Genomic DNA, 25,244 nt, shown 5'->3' on the forward strand with positions numbered 1-25,244 from the left:
TTACATGATCTGCAAATTTTTCAAGTAACTGTTCAGAAATTTTACCCTTTATTTTCAAATAAGGAGTAGTTTTAAGGAGATGAAAAAAATATATTTCAATTTCATTTATATTAAATCATATGGAATAATTCTAACTGACAGCAGGAAAAAATGCATTGGGAAAAATCGAAATCTTGTAGGAAGCAAGCTCTTAATTTTTATGAAGAAATAACCAGAAGCATCTAGAATAGCAAGCAGGACATGCATAAATGTATTTTCCCCATTTTGCCAGGGCATTCATATGGTAGCACAGTAAAATGGACCCATTCAGTATGAATTTGTTAAGGAAAACCATGATTAGGTGAAAAACACGTGAACAATGAATCACATTTCATATGACAGTCTCCTCTGTCTTGAAAAAGAATGAATTCATGCATTAAAATATGAGGAACCAGCCTATTTCAGTGTCTTGGTTTGACCAACCTGTCTGATGTTGGAAAAGATAAATTCTCCTCATATATATCTCCTTCTAAACCAAGACTGCTCCAGCTACTGCTGTTACCATTACTGCCAGGGGAAGAAGAGAACACAGCTGAACTAGAAAAAAAAAAGTTAGCCCAAACCAGAACCTCCGTTTTCCATTAGGATTCCAAAGCAGTGGTGCTATCCTTTAAAAATGTAGGCAAGACCAGAATGCAAAGACATGCAAAGAAAACTGTTGGCAATGTTCAGAAGAATAAATGCCCAGTCACATGGCACTTCTCTCACATTGTCAATTACAATGATTTTACAAGGGTTGGATATCCAAGTACAAGAGAACCCTGAAGACTGGAGAGTGGGAAAACGCAGGCACCAGACAACATAGCTATGGCAGATGGCAGGGCACGGAGCAGTTTCAGCATCTGGCACTCCAGTGCTTACACTAATCACTACACAACATAATTTCCTTTTTTGTGTTATGAAACATTTGGTTGGGCATGTCTCCGGCACAGAAAAGTGCCCACTGCTGTAAAGCCAGCTGCACCCTTTTTGTTCATTTCCTTCATTTTAGATGCACTGTGGAGAAATGAAGATGGGAGAAATGGAGTCATGGCAGCAGGCATTCCACTGCACAACACATCCATCTAAGTGTTAAGAAAAAGGCCTAGTTTTTGCTTGGTAAAGGGGAGGAGAGTAGAAAGACCAGGACAAGCTGCAAACATTGACAGAACCATTGATGAGCTCCAACTCCCCCCCCCAAAAAAAAACCCCACGACTTCAAATTCCCAGACACAGCACACAAAGAAATAATTTGGCTTTCCTGAATTGTCTTTTTACATCAATGTTGAAGAGCTGAAACAGTGCTGGTTCCTTCCACAAAAACATGTTGCTTCCTTTATGGTAAAAGCTGGAAAGTGTGGCCCCCCCCAGATGTTTTTGGCCTACAATTTCCATCAGCCCTAGCCAGGAGAGGCAATGGTGATGGAGGATGACAGCTGCAGTCCAACATCTGGAGGGCTCCCATTTGAAATGGAGAGAAGTCTCATAAGTAAATTGTTATATTTTATGAGGAGTGTCTATTTAAAGCAGAATGGTTAAAAAAAAACCATACACTGGGCGTGCCCAAATCCTTCAATATGCCTCATATGGATCCTTGGATTACAACTACAGGTTGAATCTTCCTTATCTGAAATTCCAAAAATGCTCTAAAATGCTCAAAACTGTTTAGAGCTACAACCCAAGTAGTGTAGTATGTACATTTGTGGGGCTGGAGAGGGATGCAAGGCTGGATATAGACATGAATGAATGACCAGGAGCACCACTGCTACCATCTTGAAGATAGAAGTGGGTGGCTGGAGAGTTCCATGGAGATCTCCTGTACAGTAATCAGGTCCCTTATGTAAAATAAAATGGTGTATTATCTGTGGGCTGCAGAGAGACATGAGAGACGCAATGTTGCCGAGAGACATGGCTGGAAAGAGACATGAGATTTTTAAAAACCCTGCTTTTTAAAAAATGCATGAAAAATTGAGTGATATTTCTGATGACGCGAGCAGCAGGCCCCAGCAAGAGTGATCTTGGCAGCAGCAACAGCCTGCACACTGATGGTCAGCCTGAAATCAAAGTTGTTCTCTCCAGCTGTATTTCTCTGCAGCCCACAAATATTGCACCGTTGTATTTTATACAAGGAACCTGATTTTGGGATATATGCCAACTGTCTGCTTTTGCCTTGCAATGAGGAGTGCTGGTGTCACTGCTACCAAGGCTTTGAAGACGGAAGCAGGTGACTGGAGAGCTTGCCAGAGATACTGTGTACAGTAATCTGGTCCTATATATAAAATAAAACGGTGCAGTATTTGCAGGCTGCACAGTGACATAAGAGAAGCAATCCTGCAGAGATATATTGCTGGAGAGAGCAACTTGGATTTTGGGCTGCCCATCAGTGCTCAGGCCAAGGCTACTCTTTCTGAGTCCTGTTGCCCAGCAGCTTCTGGTGCTGTTTGCATCCTCTGAGCCATTGGAAAATTCATTCTATTTTCCATGCATCTTTTCCAAAAGCATGTCTCTCTCCAGCTGCATCTCTCTGTAGTATCACATCTCTATAGTATATAAAAATACACCTTTTTATAGACTGGTGTTTAATATGTCAATTGTGTATGCAGTTTAGGTTTGCTTGTTTTTTATTATTCAGAATAGCATATCCAAAAAGCTGAATTCAATGTTTTTCCAAAAACAAATCAGCAAACAAAATTATCACATTATTAAGGTTGTCAACATATACCAAATATGTTATAATTACCTATCACTGAGGTGAAGAAAGCTACTGTTTTCATCCGGATGGTCATCTTCGAAACTTAGGTTGGACCAGCTACCAGTGCTGTCATCACCAGTGCTCAGACTCATCTGCTGGCTGACTATGGATTCAGCAGAATAAAATCCCTCTTTTCCCATGGAGCTAAATGTTTTTTAAAAATTATAGTATCAATATTGTTTTACATGTAGTTCCTCAGCATTTATTTCCTTCTGCTTTTGTCCACTGGTTTAATGCTGAATTTGCTCACTAATAATGCCATGATACCTATTGGCAGGGAAGGCAAGATAGAGTCCACACAGAATCTCAGACCCCAAAAGGTCATTTTTGCAGCTCCAGACCTTTGCTTCTCTTGCTATTGAAATTCAATGGCAAATTTTATCGTCAAATGTAGTGTTAAAATACTGGCAGCCATTTTTTTAAAAGAAGAAAATATTTCCTTTAAAACGTTTGGCCAGTGTTACTATACTTCTCCGACACCTCTGTGGATGCCTAATGTCATCCAATGGAGCTATCTCAAGTAGTCAGGGGTCTTCTATACTCTGCCCCACAAGAAGGAAATGCAGACCATTAAACGCCTATTGTGAAGAATTTGCAAGACACATTACAGACAAAATTACCCAGATCCACTCTGACTTGGATGCTGTAGTTGACGCAGGTCCAGTGGATGTAACCTTGGCACCTACATGTCCTGTATACATTTCAATTTGTGCAGCTTGAGGATGTGAACAAAATCCCTGTAGAGGTGAGAGCCACACACATGTATCTGACTCTTCCCCTTCCAGGCTCTGAAAGTACCCAGAGGGCAGTGGATAAGGGGAGTGATGAATGCCTCACTGCAGCAAGGCAGCTTTCCATCCTGCCTAAAAGAGACTGTGGTGAGATTGTTATTCAAAATCCTCCCTGAACTCTACCATGCTTGAGAATTACAGGCCAGTCTTTTCTCAGCAAGCATATGGTGGCCTCACAGCTCCAGAAACTCCTGGATGAAACATATGATCTAAATCCATTTCAATCTGGCAGCAGGCCTGGCTATGGGAAAGAGACAGTTTGTTTCATAGTAATTTCAGCTAAGTGAAATTACTATGCAGGGAATTTGACAGGGGGAGTATGTCCCTATTCGTTCTGCTGGACCTCTCAGAAGCTTTTGATACCCTCACCCAACATATCCTTCTGAGTTGCTCTATGGGAAGAGAGTTGGATTCCAGACCTTCTTAGAGCAGCAAACTCAGAAGGCGGTGCTGGGGAATTCCTATTCACTGCCTTGGCCACTGAGTTGTGGGGTCCCTCAGGGCTCAGTTTTGTCCCCCATGCCTTTTAACATCAACTGTTAACTGCTGGGAGAGATTATTCTGAATTTTAAAGTTTGGTGTTACCAATATGGTGATGACACAGAACAGTTATCTCTCCCTCCCATTAGATTCTAAGGAAGCTGCCTTGGTTCTAAATCAGTGTAATCGACAGGACAAGGTCAAACAAACTGAAAGTTAACAAAGACAAAACAGAGGTGTTCCTGGTCAGTCAAAAGGTAGAACGGGATAGAAATTCAGCCTGTGTTGGATGGGGTTACATTTCCCTAGAATTTTAGCCTCACACTTGGGTGTTCTCCTGAGTGGATTCAACCCTAATGCACAGGTTTCAGCCATGGCTAGTAGCACATTTGCACAATTAAGACTAGTACACCAGTTCCACCTATTCCTTCATAAATCAGATCTGGCTATGGAAACCCCCACTTTGATTACATGCCTTTTGGACTATTGTAATTCATTTTTTGTGGGGCTATCTTTGGAAATTGTTCTGGAACTTCAACAGGTCTAAAATGCTGCAGCCAGAATGCTGATTGAGGCCAGTCACAGAAAGCATATATAACTCCCTTGTTGAAACAGCTCTAGTAGCTACCAGCTCATTTCCAGGCACAACTCAAAGTGCTGGACATGACGGATAAAGCCCTATATAATTTAAGTCCAGACTACCCGAAAGATCACGCCTCCTCATACAAGTCACTTTAAGATCTATACAGGCAGCCTTTTTCTCAACCTCATCACCATCAGAAGTCCATCTGTAGAGGACATGGGAGAAAGCCTTCACATCCACACTGTTGAATTCCCATCATAAGAAGGCATCTTCTTATGAGGTGGGTAATCTCGTTTTACCTTTTGTATGTTTTTTTAAAAATGATTTTATATTGTTTAATGTATAGTTTTAAAATAGTGATATTTTAATTGTATTTTAATTTTACTGCTGTGTTTTTAACTAATTTTGTTGTATTGTTCGTGAGCTACCTTGGTTCCCACACTGGGAGAAAGACACCATATAAATGCAATAAAATAAATAAGTAAATGTAACTGAATGTAGGTGGCAAATCAAGAAAAATACTTTCAAAATATATATTACTCATTTATTTATTCATTTATTTATATTATTCATTTATTCAAGATCACTAAGGAGGCAGTAACTCAACTGTTTCTTAGGCCTGTTACAGACTGCCAAAATAAAGCTGCTTCGGGTATCTTTGGAGGTATGCTGTTTAAATGATGCATGCGCCCTAAGAATCCGGAAGCTACACCAAAGCTGCACTCCAGTGCTTAGGAATGGAGTGTGGCTTTGGCGCGACCTTCAGACTCTTAGGACCCATGCATCAATTAAATAGCATACCTCCAAAGAGACCCAAAGCAGCTTTATTTTGGCAGTCTGTAACAGGCCTTAGATCACCAAGTAACATAGAAACTTATTGGGATTTTCAAACAGAAAGATATCAAACAACATTCCCAACATCTTCTGAAATGTTTCAAGAACAAATGCAACATGTAAGATATTAATAGAGCATTATCTTTATACAGCTTAAATTTAAACATAAATTTAGTAAAGTTAGAATTACAAATCTAAAGCAAGAAGCTGCAAGACAGAAGCAGCTTCCCGCTTACCTCTCCACATGCCCTTGAAGCACTTAGATTTTCCTTCCTGAGTGTGCCTTTTGCCAAACAGATTTTCCAACACAACAAAAGGCATGCTTTTACAATCATCTCCCTCAGAAAGAGAATTGGAGTGTTTTGAAGGCATGCTGAGAGGTAAACAAAAAGCCATTTTTCTCTCACTATGTGTCAGCTTACTTTTGTAATGCAATAAAGCTCTTAGAGGTAACAATAGTTTTTCTTTAATCAGAAAGAAAATTCCTTTCTCCAACTGGCTGCAACCAAAAGAAGTTTGCAACCTGTGCACAAATACTGTTTATATACTGTAGCAAAAGACAAACCTGAACTCTGTTAAGATGTATTAGTAATGAAGACATATCAACAACTGACTTCAAGTTAACCCCCATCCCAATTTAATCATGAATTTGGAAGCAAGATAGGATAAACAGCGTTAACACTATTCACATAGAACTTGCACATATGCTGTAAATCTAATAAGGCGTGGCACTTCTATGCCTTAATTTTTTCTCTGCTATCACCATCACACTGTCAGAAAAAGATTATCCAATGCTACATCTGATTTTGCAAATACACAGATATTTTCTATCCCAGTATACTGAACTGAGGGTCTTTGCTTTTAAGCTTTACCACAAGACTAAATGTCTTATTTTTCACAATTCCTCAGTTTCCTAAGTTAAAATTGTACTAATAATGAAAATGAAAATATAAATATATTCTCAAACTGAACATAGTTTGATCTCACAGGGATTAAAATAATATTAAAAATTAATATAACATTACCTTATGTTGAGAGCGGGACCAATGTTTGTCATACAGGAAGTCATGATTTCTGTAGTAAGGCTTTCTGCAAAGCTGATTCCATCCTGTCCAATTCCACTATCAGCTGCCAAACTTGTGTTACTTAGTTGCCTTCCTGCTCTGTCAAAAGCTGCAGCAACCACATTATCAGCAAACACAACCTTTTCATCCATATCAATACAGATTCTGGGAATATCCAGGTGGAGAACGTGAGATTTTGGGCAAATGTCACTTGCATTTGGAATCTGGTGTACTTTGGAGTGTTCTTGTCCAGTCAGCTGCACATACGAGTTTCCGGTAGAATACTGATGCTCCTTCATACCGCAGTACCTACAAGCTGTTGCAGAAAATGGAGAAAATTTTTCTGCATATGTTGATCTTTCCCCGTTTGTCCAGTTTGCAGATGTCTGCAGAGTAGCTGATTCCAAGGTTAAAGCATCATCTACTACCTTTCTGGCATATTGTTCTATGGCATTAACAATGCCATCTCTATAGGAATGTTCATTCAAACTGTCTGTGCTATGATACAGCTTTTCTTTGTAACAAAAAGGAGAAAGCGTTTTAGAAAAGGTTGTTTTTATATCAGTGACTTTATCAACTTTAGATTTTTCATACAAACAAGAATCAGTTAAGGATTTTGGTAAGCAAGCTGCTGACATTAATTTTCTTCGGACATCAGATGTTATACTATATGCAAGAGATTCTGAGAAATCTATTAATTTTGTCCTTTCAGTTCTACATATGTGGCATTTGTTTCCACAAGTCTGCTTTCCAAATTGATGATTATTACCTTTTTTATGTTTCTTTATATCCACACCTTTGTTTACTACCTCGAATAGTTCAAACTTGTTTACTTTGGCACTCGATGCAGAAGATAGCTTTCTATTATACTTCATTTTGAGCTTCTTGGCAGCTTGCTGCATGCCAGATCTTATAGATCTGTACACAATTCTACTGGCAAACTGATCCATTATTAGTTCATTGTGACCTCCTTCTCTTTTCAGAATACGAATAATATGATCTGCATATTCATCAGTTACACTTTCACAACTTGGGTATTTGGAAGTGAGGCCTGGAGCTTCTGAATTCTCTGGTAAAGAGAGTACAAAGGGGTCCATTTCTTTTGACCACTGATCTCCCAAAGGACACTTTCTGTTTTTTGACCAACATTCATGGGAATTTCTTTTAAGATGGGACCCATCTGCTTTGTGATGAACTTGCTTCAACCTCAAAAGCTTACAATGTCTTGATTTTACCATTTTCTTGGCTTCACTAATGACCTTTCCAGCCATATCACCAGCATAAGCCCAGACTGAGTGCAAGTTTCTTTCAGGGACATTCATAAAGGCAGTATACCCACAACCTTTGTTTTCCATGCTTACTTGAAAGCTTTTATTTTCCACCTGGAAAGCTTTATCATCTACATGCGAAGCAGCCATTTCAGTTGCCATAGAGATTATTTGGGTGGCTAGACAATCAGCATATTCTGTTGTTCTTACTGATGTTTTAAGTCTCTCTGCCAGAGTTTCAGAGAGCTCTTCATCTTCACTGCTTTCAACTTCTTCAGAGAGAGAACGCATCAGTTTCAAGATGAATTCTTCTTTTTCCAAATTATGATGTTCATTTTCATATAGGCCATCTATTTCTGATCGGTAAGGCGTAGAAGGGGGTGTTGCAGGAGCAAACTCTTTTGCAAATTCCCCTTTAAGTTTTTTTGTTAACTTCCTTAAATTCCACTCAGAACTAGCTTGGGAGGGTATTAAAGGTGTTGGTGGTGGTGTGTCTGGAATTACACAAAGATTTCCATCTCTATTGCTCAGTTTATTTTCCATTTGAAGTATATCTTCACAGCTGTATGTAGCAGAAATAATGGTGCTTGTGTTGAGAAAAGATCTTTCGGAACCAACTGTAGAGGACCCTGTTGCTTTGCACATGTTGTGTTTTTCCTGTGCGATGCCCAAGGATTTTGCGGAACAACTTTCTGAGTCAGGAACTCCTCCAACAGGCTTTAGAAATGCCACTCCAGAAGAAGGAGGAGGTGTGCATGTAGAAGCCCCACAAGCTTCATGTCTCTTTTTTTCCTGTACACAGTCTTTAGCTCCTGAAAGCAAACTCCTATTAGAATACATTGGAGTTCCATAAAATTTAGATGAGCTATTTAGAGGCATTTGCTGTTGCCCTACAATTACTGGAATGTTTTTGTTTCTTTCTGACTGCTTTGTTGGTGTGGGCACATCTTTCCTATTGCTTTTCATATCAGTTCCCAATCCTACACAGTATGCTAATTTCTCCCCTGTGGCAGAACATGTAGATTTGGTTTCATCTACAGACTGTTTTACTATTCGTTTATAATTAGCAAACATATTTTTACAGGTATCTTCACCAATGCACTGTAAATATGGCATTTTCTCCATTTTTAACCTATCTGTATACTGATGGGCAGATTTAGAGACCTTGGAAGAGGTTACTGTTTCATATGCTTCAGTTACTATCATATCCACCATTTTCCCAGAAAAATTACTGATGCTTGGCATACCAGTTAAGTTTGAAAAGTTATTGATTTCGGGATTATTTGCTTGTTTGAACTTATTTTCTGTACACAAAACGTGGCTGCTACATTCACTATCTGGAGTACCGGCTGTCACATAAATATTTCTAATTGATGTCACTTTACTTTCTCTCTTTTTGGTTCTGCAACACAGCTCTGGAGGGTCTCTGAGTAATTTTGTTTGGCTATTTAAGGGCAAATAGTTCCTCACCTTTGTGTCAGATGACAACATCTGATTTTGACAAAGTATGCTTCCAGCTAAGGGCACTGGGATTGAGCTTGCAATGCCAGAGGTATAGACCAATGCTTTATGTACCGTATAGTCTTTTCCAAATTCCTGTATTGGATTCAAAGCTACTGGCAATTTATGCTGCATCTCCAAAGAAGTGTTGGAGGCTTGTGTTGACTCCAAAATATTTTCTGCACTTACATACTTTACATTGTCTACTGAAATACTAATTGCTGCTTGTGTTGTAAATGTTACATCAGCCTGGGATAACTCAATAAAAGCTTCCTGAATAACTGACTCAGATAAGTCTTTGGCATATGATCGTACAACTTGGTCATTATAATGGAAGGACTGGTTCTGAGAAGCTGTTGGGGTTGATGGGTATGAAAACTGACACACTTCCATTATTCCCTCAAAAATCAGCTCCTCAGCAAGGTCTGCTGCAAATTTTGCAACCGTGTTGGTAAATATTTGTTGCTTTACAGATTGTAGATCTTTTAAGGCAGCTGTTATTGCTTCATTCACTAAAAGGCCTGCTAGCCCATTAATAGCTTTCTTCTTCAGTAAAAAGGCTTGCTGCCTTCCAATCTCATAAAAGGCCATCTGAAACACTGAAGAAGTCAGTTTAACAGCCAAGTGACAGAGTGCATTAGTACAAGAAGAAACACTTTTCTGAAGATCTTTAAAAGCATTGCCAAAACTCCTTTCAACAAGCTCTGATGCAAATTTCTGTATGTGGTCCTTAATCATCAGTGGCTTGCATTTAGATTTACCTTTCTTATTTTGTCCTTTTCCACAGATTTCCCCTTTGGCTTTTACAATCTGAGTTTTTTCTTCTTCTGAGATAAACGTTTTACTGTTGGAAACCTTCTGTCTGCATCTATGCAATGATGGAGACCTAGAATTAAAAACTGAACCCAGAATTTCAAAGGAAATGTTATTTGCAAAATCCGAATATGTGTGATAAACTAAATTATGATTTTGGTTAATGACATCTCTGTTGACGGCAGTTTGACAGAGGCACTCTGTTGAAATGCAACTGCCCAATGGACTGAAAGCTGAAGATCTGATAGGGCTGAACAAGCATCCACTGTCATCTGGTGTTTTCACTGGACGGTGGGAATCCGGAACATCCAAGAGGTTGCTATATGGTGATTCGGGTTTTCGGGGAGTTGGTTTCCTTACATTGGCTGGAAGAGTAGGACGATCAAATTTGAATTTTAGAGGATTCATTGCAGTTGTTGCAGAACATGACTTTTTACATGACATCATTTTCTTTTGTGATGGATTACCTAAGATGGGCTCTCTAGCATGTTTACAACAGTTTTCCAGAATTTGCTCTTGTTCATCAAATTGATCAAAGCTATCAAAAAATTCACTTACTTCAGAGTCTGAATCTTCTATACCATCTTTCATTACTGGTATTTTGGGGAGCTGAAGTTTTGCCTTCAAGCTTTTTTGATAGCCTTCTTCATCTAAGAAAATGACAGGGCTTGGGCTAGAACAGTCGGACTCTGATGATTCAGCAGGAGAAGAAGAAAATAATGTTTTGTGTACAAGATTAATACTGTGGTCTGAATTATGTGACTTGAAGAAACTTTTCTGTATCCAAGGATCAGAAATTGAAGTTGTGACTGAATTCCTAGATCGTAAAGCAGATCGTTCTTTATGTTCCAAGATATTAAATAAAGAAGATGATGACTTGACAGATGGTTTCCAATGCAGGGAATTAACAATTATCTTTTGATCAACAGATTCAAAATGATTATCAGAGATGGTTTGTGAAATATTATCTTGATGTTTCTCAGGTGTCACATGGCCTATGCCAAAAGGGGAGAAAAAGAAACATTTAAATAAAATACGCAAATATTTTTTTAAAGAAGATTCAAGGCAATGATAAAAATAGTTTTGAGCATGAAATAAAATCAAGTACTTTCCATGTTGAAATAGTTTGCCACTGTGGGAAATGTTACTGCTTAAGTTTCCACAAACAGTGAAGTCAATGCACCTGACAATGCCAAAATGAATGAATGAATAAATAAATAAATAAATAAATAAATACATAAATATACTTTTTTTCATGTATGAAATTCTTATGTGGTGTTTCAGGGAACCTCACTCCTTAATTCAATGAAATTAAATGGGGAAAAAACCACAAATGTCTGTACTCTTGAGTTAAAATCTAGTACTACTGGAATACCTAGGATCTATCAGGAAATATGAACACAAGGTCTTTATTACCAAACTACTCCTTTTCAAACATTGTTTACATTTCTTAGGTACCAGCTGTGTTTGCAAATGCTCCACCTAGAACCTATTCTGGCCATTTCACTAACTAAAGTGCACAGAGAGTGAACAACAACAGCCATATTTCGTCTCTTTACATGAAAGATCATTTTTAACTCCTCCGCATGAAATGTGGTGACTGTGTAATCACAACTCACATATGTCCTATAGAGCCTGTGAAATTTCTTGCTGTTATTATACTGCAATACTTCTGAAATTGTGATACTTCTGTTATATAATTATGTTGGTGGCTGAATATGTTGCTTAAGTTTAGTCCTATTGTACTATGATGGGACAACGCACTGTACACCCCCACCAAATAATGTTCTGTTGCAGAATCCACACAACTATAGACACACACACACACACACACACTATGTCTATGATGTAACAATTAAACTATACTGCTGCCAACAGAATCATAAACAATGTTCTCACATTTCAGCCACATGTGATACAGGGTTTTTTCCTCTAAAAACAAAGGGTTAAAAACTCAGTGGTTGTTGCCACTGGAGTGCTATTTTTGTCCCAGCCAATATAATATGTTGGGGGGAAGTACCCCATGCCATTTTGGAGGGAGCCTCAATGCAGCAAAGTGGAAATGAGGCACTCTAGTTGTCAACAAGTTGATTCTATTCAGGAGAAACTGATATTCCTTATATTTAAAAGACATTAGAATTTATTGGGGTAGAGATACATCCCACAGTACAAAAAGTGCATGTTTTATTTTGTTTAGTTAGATCTGATTTACTTCAACTTGTGTTTTTGGGTTTTGTTTTTTTTTACTCTGGGAGTTTGGATGGAACACATTTAATTTTGTAGACAGCAATACTTCTGTGGACATGTATACCTCACAATACACTGGAATTCTTACCGAGGGAGTAAAAAATCATCCATAATATATAAAATATGTTTAGGTTATAGTGCAAGCATGTTAAAAATATAGGATCAGTTAATCCACACATTCCATTATTATAACTTCCTATACTTTACATTGTCCGGTATTATTAACACTGATGACTGCAACTATAGTGTTTTGCAAGAAAGTGGAAAGTGCCAATCACTCTTGAAAACAGTGTTAATTTTAAAAAATTAAAAAAAACAATTAAATAAATAATAAATTCAAATCTTTTATTACTTTTATTACAAATCTTTTATTACTGATATTGCTTGTAATAAACACTCCTTCCAACGTACATTGCAAAACCCAAAGTATTTAAGGTGCCATGGCATCGTAGCATCACTAACCAGATTTTGCCGTCTTTGTTGCTTCATCTTCATCTAAATGCTCCAGAGCAGTCACAAAATCATCCTCAATTGATGACACAGACTGATTAGTATCATCATCCTCTGTTCGGGGTAAGCTCGACATCTTTTGCAATGAGTACATTTCCACAGTACATCTTATGCCAGCAGCATATTTGTTCAGCAAAGTAAATACAGAATCGACTCTGAGCCTTGGAAATGAAGGGGATAATCTCATCACACATACTATCCGTGAAGAGTATTTCTTGTAAAAAGAAAGAGAGAGAGAGAGAGAAGGGAGAGGGATAGAGAAAGGTTTATTCAATGGAATTTACAAATATTTTCATATTAAAGTAATTTCTTTCTTGAATTGCAATGGCATAAGCAAAGGGCAGAAAGTGAAGTTACTGCTTACAGGTGAGAGAAATACTACAGGAAATTTTACATGATAAACTATGGACTTTGTTATAAAGCTTTACTTTAGACTAAAGCTCCCAGCGGGTTAAATCCAACTGCTAGTCCAAATCAATGGGACTTACATAATTCAGCACCTGATTGAAATCATACCTTTTATAGTCTGCAGCATGATACAAAACACATACAGGCCCCAGCTTTCAATATTTACATGTGTGTCATATTAATACACTTTTTTATGAAAGGCAAACTGGATGAAATAACAACACCAACAACAACATTTATTTATAGCACCCTTTTCGCCAAAGAGTGGAAAACCAGACATACATAATCGAAAACAAAACAATAAACCAAACACTATTGTCTACTAAAGGTAAAATCCCCACCACCCCACCAGTTGCTACTGATCTTGGCAGCCTTAGGCACAGTCAGCAATGTCATATGGTGAATTAAAGAAGATCTTCAGCCCTTTACAAAAAAGTGTAAGATCCTCCTCCAGCCAGAGATACAAAGGAAGATTATTCCACTAATGTAGAGCCAGGTCCTGAAAGGCTCAGAGCCTTGACAGTGTCATACGCATTGGTGGAACTGCCAATAATCCTTTGCCTGTAGTTCTTAGGTTTCTAGATGGTACGTACCATGCTAGCCAAGCTGCAAGGCACAAGGCCTTAAATACCAGGAGCAAAAGTTTGTAATGAGCCCTGACTCAAACAAGTAGCCAGTGGTGGGATCTGTGAGGAGCTGAGACATGTGACTATTTTGGAAGATTTAAAACAACCTAGATGACCCTATCCTGGATTAAAACCAGTGGAAATATGCTGTCAATCATACACTAATATAAATTGCAAAATAGCCTAATCCTGTTACCTTTTGTTTAGGAACTTCATTAGTCTCCAATGGTTTATGAATGTTCTTTAGAAAGATAACTTCATTTTCATGTAAGCTGCAAATGTGGAGTGATCTTAAGAGATCTGGGAGCTCAACTGATATGGCCACCAATTCCTAAAACAAATATAATATATTGTTGAAGAACAAATTCATTTCAGGAAAACTTTCCTTTTATGTCAGCCTCAGACAATCATTCTACCAACCTGTTTTTTCCCCAACAATGTCTTATGTTATCAGACCCAATACAATAAGGAACACTATTTATTTATAATAGAACATATATCTTACATTTCTCTACAATGCAGACACAACGCAATCTCCAACCATCTCCTGAAAGAAAAGTATCTTATGAGGCTTCTTAAAAGTGGGAAATCAGATGTTGGTATCATTCAGGGATGGTTGGAGGAATAATGGACTCACTAATGGGTTATTCCCCCCCCCCCCAATGCCTATCAGTGGTTGAGAAACTGACTCTGTGGATCACAACATCAGCAAGTCGGCAGTTTGAAACCCAAGTGTCTCAGGACAGAGTGAGCTCCCGTCACTAGTCCCAGTTTCTGCCAACCTAGCAGTTCAAAAGCATGTAAAAAGTGCAAGTAGATAAATAGGTACCACTTCAGTAGGAAGGTAACAGCGTTCCATGTAGTCATGCTGGCCACATGATCATGGAGTCATCTTTGACAACACTAGCTCTCTCAGTGACAGAGATGAGCACCACCCTCTACAGTCCAACACGACTAGACAATCTTGTCAAGGGAAAACCTTCACCTCTACTATGCCAATTGACAATGCAGGAATCAATGCTCTTTTTCAGTTGGTTCTGTTGTGACTCGTTCCCTTCCCTGTCAGTTTAATTATCTAGTCCTATACTAATTTTGCTGTCTTTTCCCAGCCCCAGATGACTCAACTGTTGCAGATTCTACTCTTTCTTCTCACTACTTGCAGTGTAATTTAACAACACTGGGCATGTAATAAAGGCGAGAGAACAACATATTTAGTAGGCATTTTTGTTGGACATATTTACCAAGGGAAGGTAAGCTTCTGTCACACCAAAAGACACAGACCTAAATCCAATTTTAATCCCATCTAAAGCAGACCCATTGAATTAATGGAAGCATTGGCTTACCAAGTTTTCACTGATTTGGTCTGTTCTACTTGAGATTAACAGTTGAGTTTATGCTGAGGATGTTAAGCCCCCAAAATCACTTTATTTTTTAATGTTTACATAAGCAAATGATTACACCATTTCAACTGGTACTGATTCTGATGTTATTGAAGCAGAGTTGTTGCACAAAATCATCTTTCTATATTACTGCGGTAATGTTAAAAAGTCTGGAACATATAAGAGGAATTCCTGTGTGCCTCCTGCATTGTGCTTCAGGGCTTCTAAGATTTTTCTAGGACTATACAAGGGAAATGCACCCAACTGTCAGCTACCTTCCTGTAATGTGTTATTTCAACTCTACCAATAAAGAAAATAATTGTGAACTCCATATTAGAAAAGCAGACCACATTCAAAAATTAAGATCACTAAGGTCTCTTATGAAGGAACCATACCTTAGGAATAACAGCTGTTTGATCAGCAAAACACAGAAATGTGACCTATAATAGAAATACATGTTATATGAATATACAATACAAAATAAAAATATTTAAAAGCTTAAAATATATAATATGTAATGTTTTTTGAAATTTTGATTGTTGTATCTGTTTGTTAGATAAACTACTTCTAAATATTAAGAGATGGAAAGGTATCGTCACTACTTAGTTCTTTTATACCAGGTGTGGGCGAAGTGCAGCTTACAGGCTGCATATGACTTGCTGGGCCATTATGACATGACCCTTGCATACTTTCACAGAAAGATATTTGGTGGTATGCTCCAGCTTTACACAAATGTCATCTAAGCTTTTAAGAGTGCAGGATGTTTCTGTTCTCTACTTAGAAAAGGGCACTGGACAGGAGCATACCACCAAATACTGTATCTTTATGTGAAAGTATGCAAGGGTCATGTCATAGCCAGCTATGGTACAATCAAAATTCTGGAGGATTATGAAGGGACTTCAAATTTCTTCTCAGAATCTGCAGGAACACTTTTACATCCCTTTAAATAATGGTGAGGGAAAGAAAACTGCAAAAAGGTTCAAAGAGATGATGCTGTGCCTTGGCTATGAACTTTAACTTTTATCCTAAGCAACTATTTAACCGACGACACAACTAAAAGCAATTTGAATAAGTATGTATCAACCTATGTGTGGTTTTAACATATAATTAAAAACACAATTTCATGTAATGTTCATGTAACTAAGAATGGTAGATAAATAATGCAATCTTTTATTTCTAGTAATTTAAAATTATCTAGCAACTGATCTTGTACTTCAATATAAAGAGTACAATTAGTACCTGCTAACCCAAATGTAAGTGAAAAGCATTTTTCAAATGAACATAAAAACTGAAGTGTAATCACAACATCAAACCTCGTTGAAATTGTCTTGCTCCTCCTTCAGTTCTTCTGTTGAAACTGTGCATAATTCTTTCTGACTTTGCAACAATGTCTTTATGGGAGGCAGTGCACATTCACTGAAACTCTGGGGGGGGGACAAAAATTAAATTAAATGAGAAACAAAAACACTATATGGACTGTCATGTCACATTATAACTTTTTTCATGGACAGATGATCAATTGCACTTAAATTCATTTATGGGAGATTCATCAGTTTTCAGACTATAATTGAATTAAAGTGTTACTCCATTTCAAAAAAGTGCATCTGTCCACATTTTTTCCCCAATCGATCACTTTCTCTGGCTCAGTTTCAATAATACCTCATGCAAATAATGATTTGAATGCCTGAGAAAGAATGTCATTCTTGCATACTGTCTCCTTTCCTGATGTTTACACAGATTGCTTTTCTATTTCCAATTTAACATACTGTATGTTCTCAACTATAAATCAAGAAATTTGTGCACAAAACTTGACCCAAAAAACACAGGGTAGACCTACTGACAGGTAAATAGGGTACAGCTGAACTGAGGAGGAGAAAGAAGGGTGGAATTTCGCCCCTCAACCCTCCTCTTCAGCCTGGCTGTCCTCCTTCCATGGGGACAGCTGAGGTGAAAAGGAGGGAAAGGGGCATGCACACACCCCTCAAGCATCTTTTGCAGCCCATCTGTCTTCTAAGTTTTACCCTTGACTTATGGCTGAATACATTATTTTGACCCCAAACCTGATCTCGATTTATATATGGGGTTGACTTATACTTGAGTATATACAGTACTTCCCTATGACATGTTGAGAAATATTGGAACAGTGGTTCTTAACCTATTCTGCACCACAGACCCCCTTTAAATGTTTTGTTGCCAGAGACCACCCAAGACTCAAGATTTAAGACCCTAAAGTTCTTCAAATATTTAAAGTTGCAAACTTCAAGGCTCTTCAAATATGAAGAGAAGGGAGACATAATTAAATGCACACACAAAAATATTTTTACTGGAATGATTCCATACAAATTTTTCACCATTGCTTCAATCTCATCTTCAGCTTGAAAAACTATTAACATTTTCTCCTTGAAGATTTAAGTTAAGTTTTTCTCCTTGATGAGATTTAAATGAGTAAAGATATCTGATAGATATGATAATTTTACTAACCAGGAAAAATCTGTCAAATGATCTATGAGGTGAAATTGCTGCTCCACGAGAAATTATTTTATTTTATCCCCCAGTTTCCAAAAATGAAATAAAACTTACCTCGTGATAGCCAATGAACTTTACAGTTTAGCAAATGCAACAGAAGTGCCTGTCTTACCCAACATGATACCTGAAGTCAGATTATAAATGACCCCAGTAAATTTAATGACAAAAATGCTAGAAGATCGTTTAGGAAAATAAATCCAGTTCCAACGACCAATGGGCAACAGATTCCAAATTCATCACACATTAACAATAGCAATAGCATTTACATCTATAGTGCTTAATAGTGAACTCAGTTTATAATCTATAACATATTACACGTTTACATATTACTCAATTATATAATTATAACTGTAATATCACATTGTACACCATAGCACCATTTTCTAATGCAGAACTGCCCACCTTTCAAGTCAAGTAATTGCCAGGCCTGGAGAATCTGTGATCCACCAAACTTAGTACAGTTGTTCACCAAACAAATCATCTAATATACTTGTACTTGAAGAGGAAAAAATCCTTATATATCAACTATAAAATAGCACAAATTTGATTCAGTTGTAAGTCAAAACAGCAAGATAACCAAGACAGTCATTTTGAAGAACAGATGTTTACCTTTTTCATTGGTAGTTCAGCCTTCTTCTGACTGCTAGGACGATCCATTGTTTAATTTTTTTTCTCCAATGAAGAATTCAACATTTTCTAAAGAAAAACAAAAAGGATTATAGTTATATGTTCTATTAAATCCCTTAATTACATTTTAAAAATTCATTTTCCTAAAACCTCCAAGAATGTCAGCCAAATAACAGAAAACACAATTATATGAATTGCTCCCAGACATTGACAGATAAACAAACTATGATCCTCCCCAAAAGTGATTTTGGGGGAGGAAACCCACTTCATTGCTTTGAGGTATACTGGGAATGATCGTTTGGTATTGTCAGTAACATTAACCGATAGAAATTGGGATATTAATTCACTGGCACCTTTATTAATAATTATTTTATTAATAATTATTTTATTAATAATTATTTGGATGGGAAGGAAAAAGGATGCTGACAATAAATTAATGTATGTTTAAAAGCTTGAGAGAAAAATAAGGAAGTAATGAATGCTATATAATGCAGATATATGAATCCCAAATGTATGATTTATGTTGTTTTATTTGTGTAAAATAATAAAAAGTAATGGCAAAATAATAATTATTATAATTATTTGGATGAATAATCTTTGCTTGACTTGTCACTGAAGCAATTTCCAAAGTAGATCAGACAATGTCAAAATTGAGCCTAGCGGTACATTTTCACTACTGGCAACATCAAAAGTCCCCCTTTTCTCCTTTTAAAATTGACTTCACCAAATCTGGAAATCCACTCCCAGATCAACTACAAAGCCCACCATAAAACTGTTGTCTAGGGACCTCTGGGAAACCATTGCCAGTCTAGTCCTGGCTGTCTGGAACAAACTTTTCTCAGAGGACCTGAATGTACAGGGTGGGTTGTAATGCCAAAGGTGATCCTGTAAGTAACCTGGACCCAAACCATGTAGGGCTTTAAAGGTAATAACCAACATTTTGTACTTTATCTGAAAAACGCTTTTAAGATTGGTGTAATGTGATCACTCCTGGATGTACCCATAATCAGTCTGGCCATCCCACCCCCATGACTCTGGATGATCTCTCCCAGCAGCTTTCTGTAGATGTTGAATGGCATTGGGGATAGAATGGCACGTTGTAGTATACTGTATAACAGCTCCTTTTTTGAGGAGCAGCTATCCCAAGTACTACCATCTGGAACCTGCCTGAGAGGTAGAACCAGTACTACCACTGCAACACAGTGCCTCCAATTCACAACCTTCTTAGGCATTCCAGAAGGATATCATGGTCAATGGAATTGAATGCTGCTGAGAGGTCCAAGAGCTGTAACAGGGATACACTCCCCCTGCCAATGCTCAGGCAAAGATCATCCATTAAGACAACCATACCAGTCTCAGCTCTGTATCCCCCTCTGAAGCCAGTTTGAAAGGAGTCAAGGAAGTGTGAAGACATCTGGAATTGGAAGACAACTGATTTCTCAATCACCTTGTCTAAAAAAGGAAGATTTAATATTGGTCTGTAATTATTAAGATCCAGAGGATCCAGGGAGTGCTTTTGCTTCCTGAGAGATGCATTAATGATATTTTGTGTTTGAAGCCTAATTGCATTTCCTCCCTGGATGCATCAAGAGGAACAGGGATCAAGAAAGCAAGTTGTCTTCCTTACTTGCCCCAGCCGCATGTCCACCTCAACACTACTCACCAATTGAAATTGGTCCAGTATAATCCTACTCACCAAGTTACTGAACACCTCTTAGTTGACTTCCACTCCAGTGATGGCATTTAAGTTGGCTCTTATGCAAAAGATTTTATCTGCAAAATGGTTATTAAAAGTGTCACAGCAAGCTACTGAAGGTTCTAAGGTCAGGTTCAGAAGTGAGGGTGACTGAGGTAGACCTCTCACCACCCTGTACAGCTCAGCTGGACATGAATTCACAGACACAATACATGCAAAAAATAGGCATGTTCTCTATATGGTATCTTGTTGCATAGAAGTCGAGTTTTCAGCCATCTGCTCTCTGGTCATTGTCCTTTCCGTTTCAGTTCTCTGAGACTCTCTGTACCAAGAAGCTTGTTTGCAAATGGATCAGAGAGGATGTTTGGGGGTGACCATGTCAATAGCCCTGGTTACATTTTGATTGCATTCATCAGACAGATCTTCAACAGGATCATTGGTGATGCCAGCAATGTAACCTTCCAAGGCCTTCTGGAATCTTAAGGAATCCATTAGCCTTCCAGGCCAGACCATTTTAATAGGTCATGCAGAGGCAAGTTGTAGTTGTCATGCTAGCCCTGACCAGAAAATTATCTGTCATGACAACTTGGAGGTATTAGTCACCTCCGCCCACAAAGCTGTATATTCCGAACTGAAAACTACATCACGGGTCTGACCTGCCAAATGTGTAGGTCCTAAAACCAACTGGGATATGTCCATGTTCATCATGGATACCATGATTTCCCAAGCTGCACCTGACAAGCTGGCCTCAAACAGTATGCTGAAGTCTCTGAGAAGCAAAAGTCTAGGGGACTCCCAACAACAGCTCCGAGACAAGTTCAGTGACCTCAGCCAGCGCTTCCGATAGGCAGCAAGGTGGATGGTATACTAACAGAATCCCATCTATCCCTAGTTTTCAGGCGCAGGTATACACACTCAATATGGCTCAGCTATCTACTCTGGTAGTTCAGGTGGTCTTTGTAGACCACAGCTACTCATCCCACCCTGCCCACTTTCCCTCACCTGCTCACTAACACAGTATCTAGCTGAGTGAGCCTGTGCCCATATTGGACCACTGTCAGCTGGCCAGGTCTCTGTAAAGCATTCCAGGTCAGTCCCCTCCCTCCTTGAGGAGGTCATAGATGATATGTGCTTTATTTTTAACTGACCTGGTGTTACATAAGAGCAAGGTGAGGTTTTGTGAGTAGCCTGGCTCACTCTCCAAGTTCCCTGCAATGACAGGATGATTGGAAGGTGAGATAGATATTAAACATCTCTCTCTCCTTCCTCCATAAGAGCATATGGCCCTGCCATCACTATACCTCCCTATGCACTGTACAACTTCTATCGCCATCCCAACTTCCATTTTTAAAGCCAGAAAAACACTCTAAAACAACCTTTAAAACAATTCTATTTGTCAGCAGAAACAATATCCACTCAAAGGGACTAGCTAGCTGGCTACTCTGTCAGACCCCTACTCACCACTACGTGTAGCCAGCTAGATGGTTCTGGGCTGCCCGCCACCAATGCCCAGTCTTTCAACTGGCACTCTCACTCCCAGCTGGGTTATAAGTGTGATATTCCCCCCCCCCCCCCCCAATCTACAGAAACTGTGTCTTCTACATGCTCAGGCGGAGTACTTGGTCCTTGCCCTGGCTCCACCACAAGTGGCGGCTCCCTTTGGTGTTGCCCCTTTGGTGCCAACCCTTGTCAGTGATGAGCCCGCCATCTACACATACCTGACAAGCAGGGAAACAGCTGGAGGCAATACTGCTGGACTTTATCATACCGACTAACAATACATGGACTTTATCACACGTTCAAACCACTATACCATGCTGACTAACTGATCGCATACTTTGATTTAAATATAATGCTTTGGTACATTCCATGAGTAACAAACAGTGTATTTTAAATTTCCACTTCAGGTTTTGTTTTTTTAAAGGGCTGGCTACTTCAATATCCCAGTACTGTCAAACTTCAGCTGTTCTAAAAACATAAGCTTCATTAAAAAGTTAATGATAAGGATACTTCAATCAGCAATAGATTTTATAATTACAAAATAGTGTTATTAGTTAGTTTATTACATTTAAAACATTTCACCATTCTGCTCAACAATCAGCGAAAGACAATTCTTGTGCACATAGTTATGGTAAAAACAATTACACTGATTTTTAATCTTTATGATGCTAAATACACTCACCTGCTTAGAAATATACTGGATTACACTGTCCAAGTTAAAAAATTTCTAGACCGAAGACTAATCCCTCACAAGACCTTTATGAGGGAAGACAAGCACAGCAAATGGATGGTGTACTCCAAGGTTCATGCAACAAGTAAAATCAGTCATGAGCTGTCCTAAGCAATGACTTTTGCCACTGGTGACTGCCCTGTTCCTGTTTAGACGTACCTGCAGTTACAGAAGGCCAACTGTGCTTCTCCATTTGGCCCCCTGACAAGTACACAGATGGGGACCTAACAGCTTCCAGAGCGCCCCCCCTTGCTAAAAAATGACACCATGAAAGGAAGTTTGGGGGGGAGGAAGCAGAGACCTACATAGTGACAATCTTGGCTTCGTGGAATATTAGGCAATACCTGACCACAACAAAATAAAAACAAACATTTTGACCACCCAGTCAAATATTTGACAAGTGCCAATCCCTTCTTGCTTTATGTCCTTGTGGGGAAAGAAGATAATCCAGGTGATTTCATTTTCCTAATATTTAAAAATACAACTTTACTCTCTTAAGTCCTCATCCTATCTCACATTTCCTAGTGAGACAAAATTAGTCTAGCTATTTGCGTTTACTTCCTGAGTGAATATGAGTAACAGAGTGGCATCACTGCATGCCATAAAGTTATGTTCCTCTGCTGAACTATTGCTGCTGGCCAATAACAGGAAAATGCAGGGTGCTTCAAAAAGAATGGTACAAATTATGAAAGAATTTCAAAACTTTTATTCTAAACTATATACCTCCGAACTGCCACAAAATTTGGACAAGGACCAAATTCTACAATCTCTAAATCTGAAGAAGCTCAAAGATTCTCATAAATCACAATTAAACAAACCTATTCACCCATATAAACTCAGAAAGACAATAATAGCTGAACTGAAACAGAATAAGAGTTCAGGCCCAGGCGGCTTTTCGGGTGAATTTTGCAAATTATTATTTGACCAAATTTCACCACATCTTATTGCCCTTTTTAACTCCATTCTTAATAATGCTCCTGTACTGACAAACTGGCATAGAATCCAAATAATTCCAATCCCCAAAACCAAAGAAGAATGCCCAGAAACTAAATCTTTTTGTCTTGTTGCATCCTTAATCAAGATACAAAAATATTTACCTCTATTATGGCCTCCAGAATAAATGAGTTTATTTTAGAATACACTGATCCTAACCAGGGGGTTTCATGCCGGGTAGATGTCTAGCAGACCCAGTCCGCAGAGTACTCAATATTGTCCGCCATTCCAACCAGTCAAAGACTCCTCTAGCCTTACTTTTGCTTGATGCTTTGAAAGCCTTTGACAGGTTGGAATGGCCATTTCTTTTTGGGGTCCTTCAAGGAATGGATTTTGGAGATCGCTTCATAGGAACACGTCTATGAAAAATCAGAGGTGACAGTGTTGGTCAGCGGCATCAACTCAACACTTTTTGCACTTTCCAAGAGCACCAGAAAAAGATGCTCATTGTCACCTCAACTATTTGCACTGACAATAGAGCCCTTGGCTAACATGATTTGGCACAATGCTAATATCACTGGCCTTTGCATCAGCAACCAATGCCATAAGTTTGTGCTTTATGCTGATGATGTGTTGATTTCTTTTTCATGCCCCAAATTATCATTTCTGCCTCTCAAAAGGCCAATTGAGTCCTTTGGTAGTTATTCAGGTCTAAAAATTAACTTTAACAAATCTACATTAATGGCTCTGAACACTTCTTACCAATAGCAAACATCCTGGCAGGACCTAATGAACTTGCAACTTCATCCCTCAGGTTTTTCCTATTTGGTAATAATAATCACGAAAGTCATCCAGCAGCTCATACCCCGAAATTATAACCCAGTAGACACATGGATGCAACATAAATCTAAAGAATGGAAGGCTTTAAATCTTTCCATGCTTGGCAGGATTGCATTAGTCAAGGTGTTCATGATCCCTCGACTTTTTCCTGTTTCAAACAAACCCATTGACTCCTCCCCTATCTAGATTCAAGAAATGGCAAAAATTAATTGATCAATTTATTTTCAATAAAGAGACCTAGATTTCCCAAATCCACCAGACACATCACTTCCAAGAATGGTGGTCTAGCAGTCTCCAGATATTGCCCTATATTTCCAGGCTTTCCAACTCAGCCAAACTATTCAATTAATTAAGGACAACAGCGCTACCAGATGGGTATATCTAGAAGTTTATAATATGAAGTCCACTGAATTTACTTGCCTCTGTACCCAAACTTCAAACCAGAAACTTGGTAGGCTATCTAATCCATTTTTATCTAACTCCCTACTCATTTGGCATAAATGGAAACATACTAGCTCCAGACCACTCTCCAATTAAACCTTTTTTTGTTTTGTTTTGGCATCCTCTTTCTTACTTAGATGATTAATTCCCACTAAGGTTATTGTGAAGATGTGAACTCTACAGCACTTTAGACCTTTTTTTCTGGTGGATTACCAAAGACCACCACCACCACCATCAAAACTTCCCTACAACAAACTAACATTACCTGGCTTCAAGTACACCTGACTGCTTCCTTTGCATCACACCTAGCCTCAGCAGGAGAATTTCCACCTATGTTTTCCTTTCTTTTGAAAACTTTTCTTTGAACTCCGCATCTCATACTTAAGGGATGGCGACAGTTATCGACAAACTTCTCCTGGAACACACATATGGAAAAGGCCAATATGTGCACTCATTTTGGCAAGGAGAACTGAAAACCACAATTTCAGAACTGCATGTACTCCCCATATGAACCACCTAGAGTCCAAAGATCCTCAGGAGAAGGCTTTCTCTTGGTCCCACTACCATCCCAGGTTCTCCTGAGAGAGAGCCTTCCCAGTGGCTGCTCCCACCCTCTGGAACTCCCTTCCATGGAAGACTAGGCTGGCCTCCTCACTGCTGGCCTTTTACCCGCAGGCG

General features: G+C 38.6%; 1 protein-coding gene across 6 annotated transcripts in view; it reads right to left on the bottom strand.

Moving 5' to 3' along the window:
• Window positions 1-25,244, bottom strand: part of AKAP11 (A-kinase anchoring protein 11) — a 41,784-nt gene that overhangs the window by 6,601 nt on the left and 9,939 nt on the right. For 2 of the 6 annotated variants that reach the window (XM_089511019.1, XM_089511020.1), the window contains exons 2-9: window positions 18,409-18,495; window positions 16,587-16,697; window positions 15,669-15,713; window positions 14,091-14,225; window positions 12,813-13,074; window positions 6,484-11,098; window positions 2,759-2,914; window positions 463-546 (exon numbers count right to left, since the gene is read on the bottom strand). In XM_089511019.1, coding sequence (XP_089367145.1) covers window positions 463-546; window positions 2,759-2,914; window positions 6,484-11,098; window positions 12,813-13,074; window positions 14,091-14,225; window positions 15,669-15,713; window positions 16,587-16,697; window positions 18,409-18,456 — 5,456 coding nt within the window. In that variant the 5' untranslated portion in view covers window positions 18,457-18,495. Of the gene's footprint in view, window positions 1-462; window positions 547-2,758; window positions 2,915-6,483; window positions 11,099-12,812; window positions 13,075-14,090; window positions 14,226-15,668; window positions 15,714-16,586; window positions 16,698-18,408; window positions 18,497-20,122; window positions 20,200-25,244 lie in introns of those variants that run through there. The other 4 variants (XM_089511018.1, XM_089511017.1, XM_089511021.1 and 1 more) reach the window with 4 other exon arrangements.

Source organism: Sceloporus occidentalis, unplaced genomic scaffold (genome assembly GCF_023333645.1).
Source record: "Sceloporus occidentalis isolate IW3139 unplaced genomic scaffold, rSceOcc1.0.p SCAF_2, whole genome shotgun sequence".
NCBI lineage: Eukaryota > Metazoa > Chordata > Lepidosauria > Squamata > Phrynosomatidae > Sceloporus > Sceloporus occidentalis.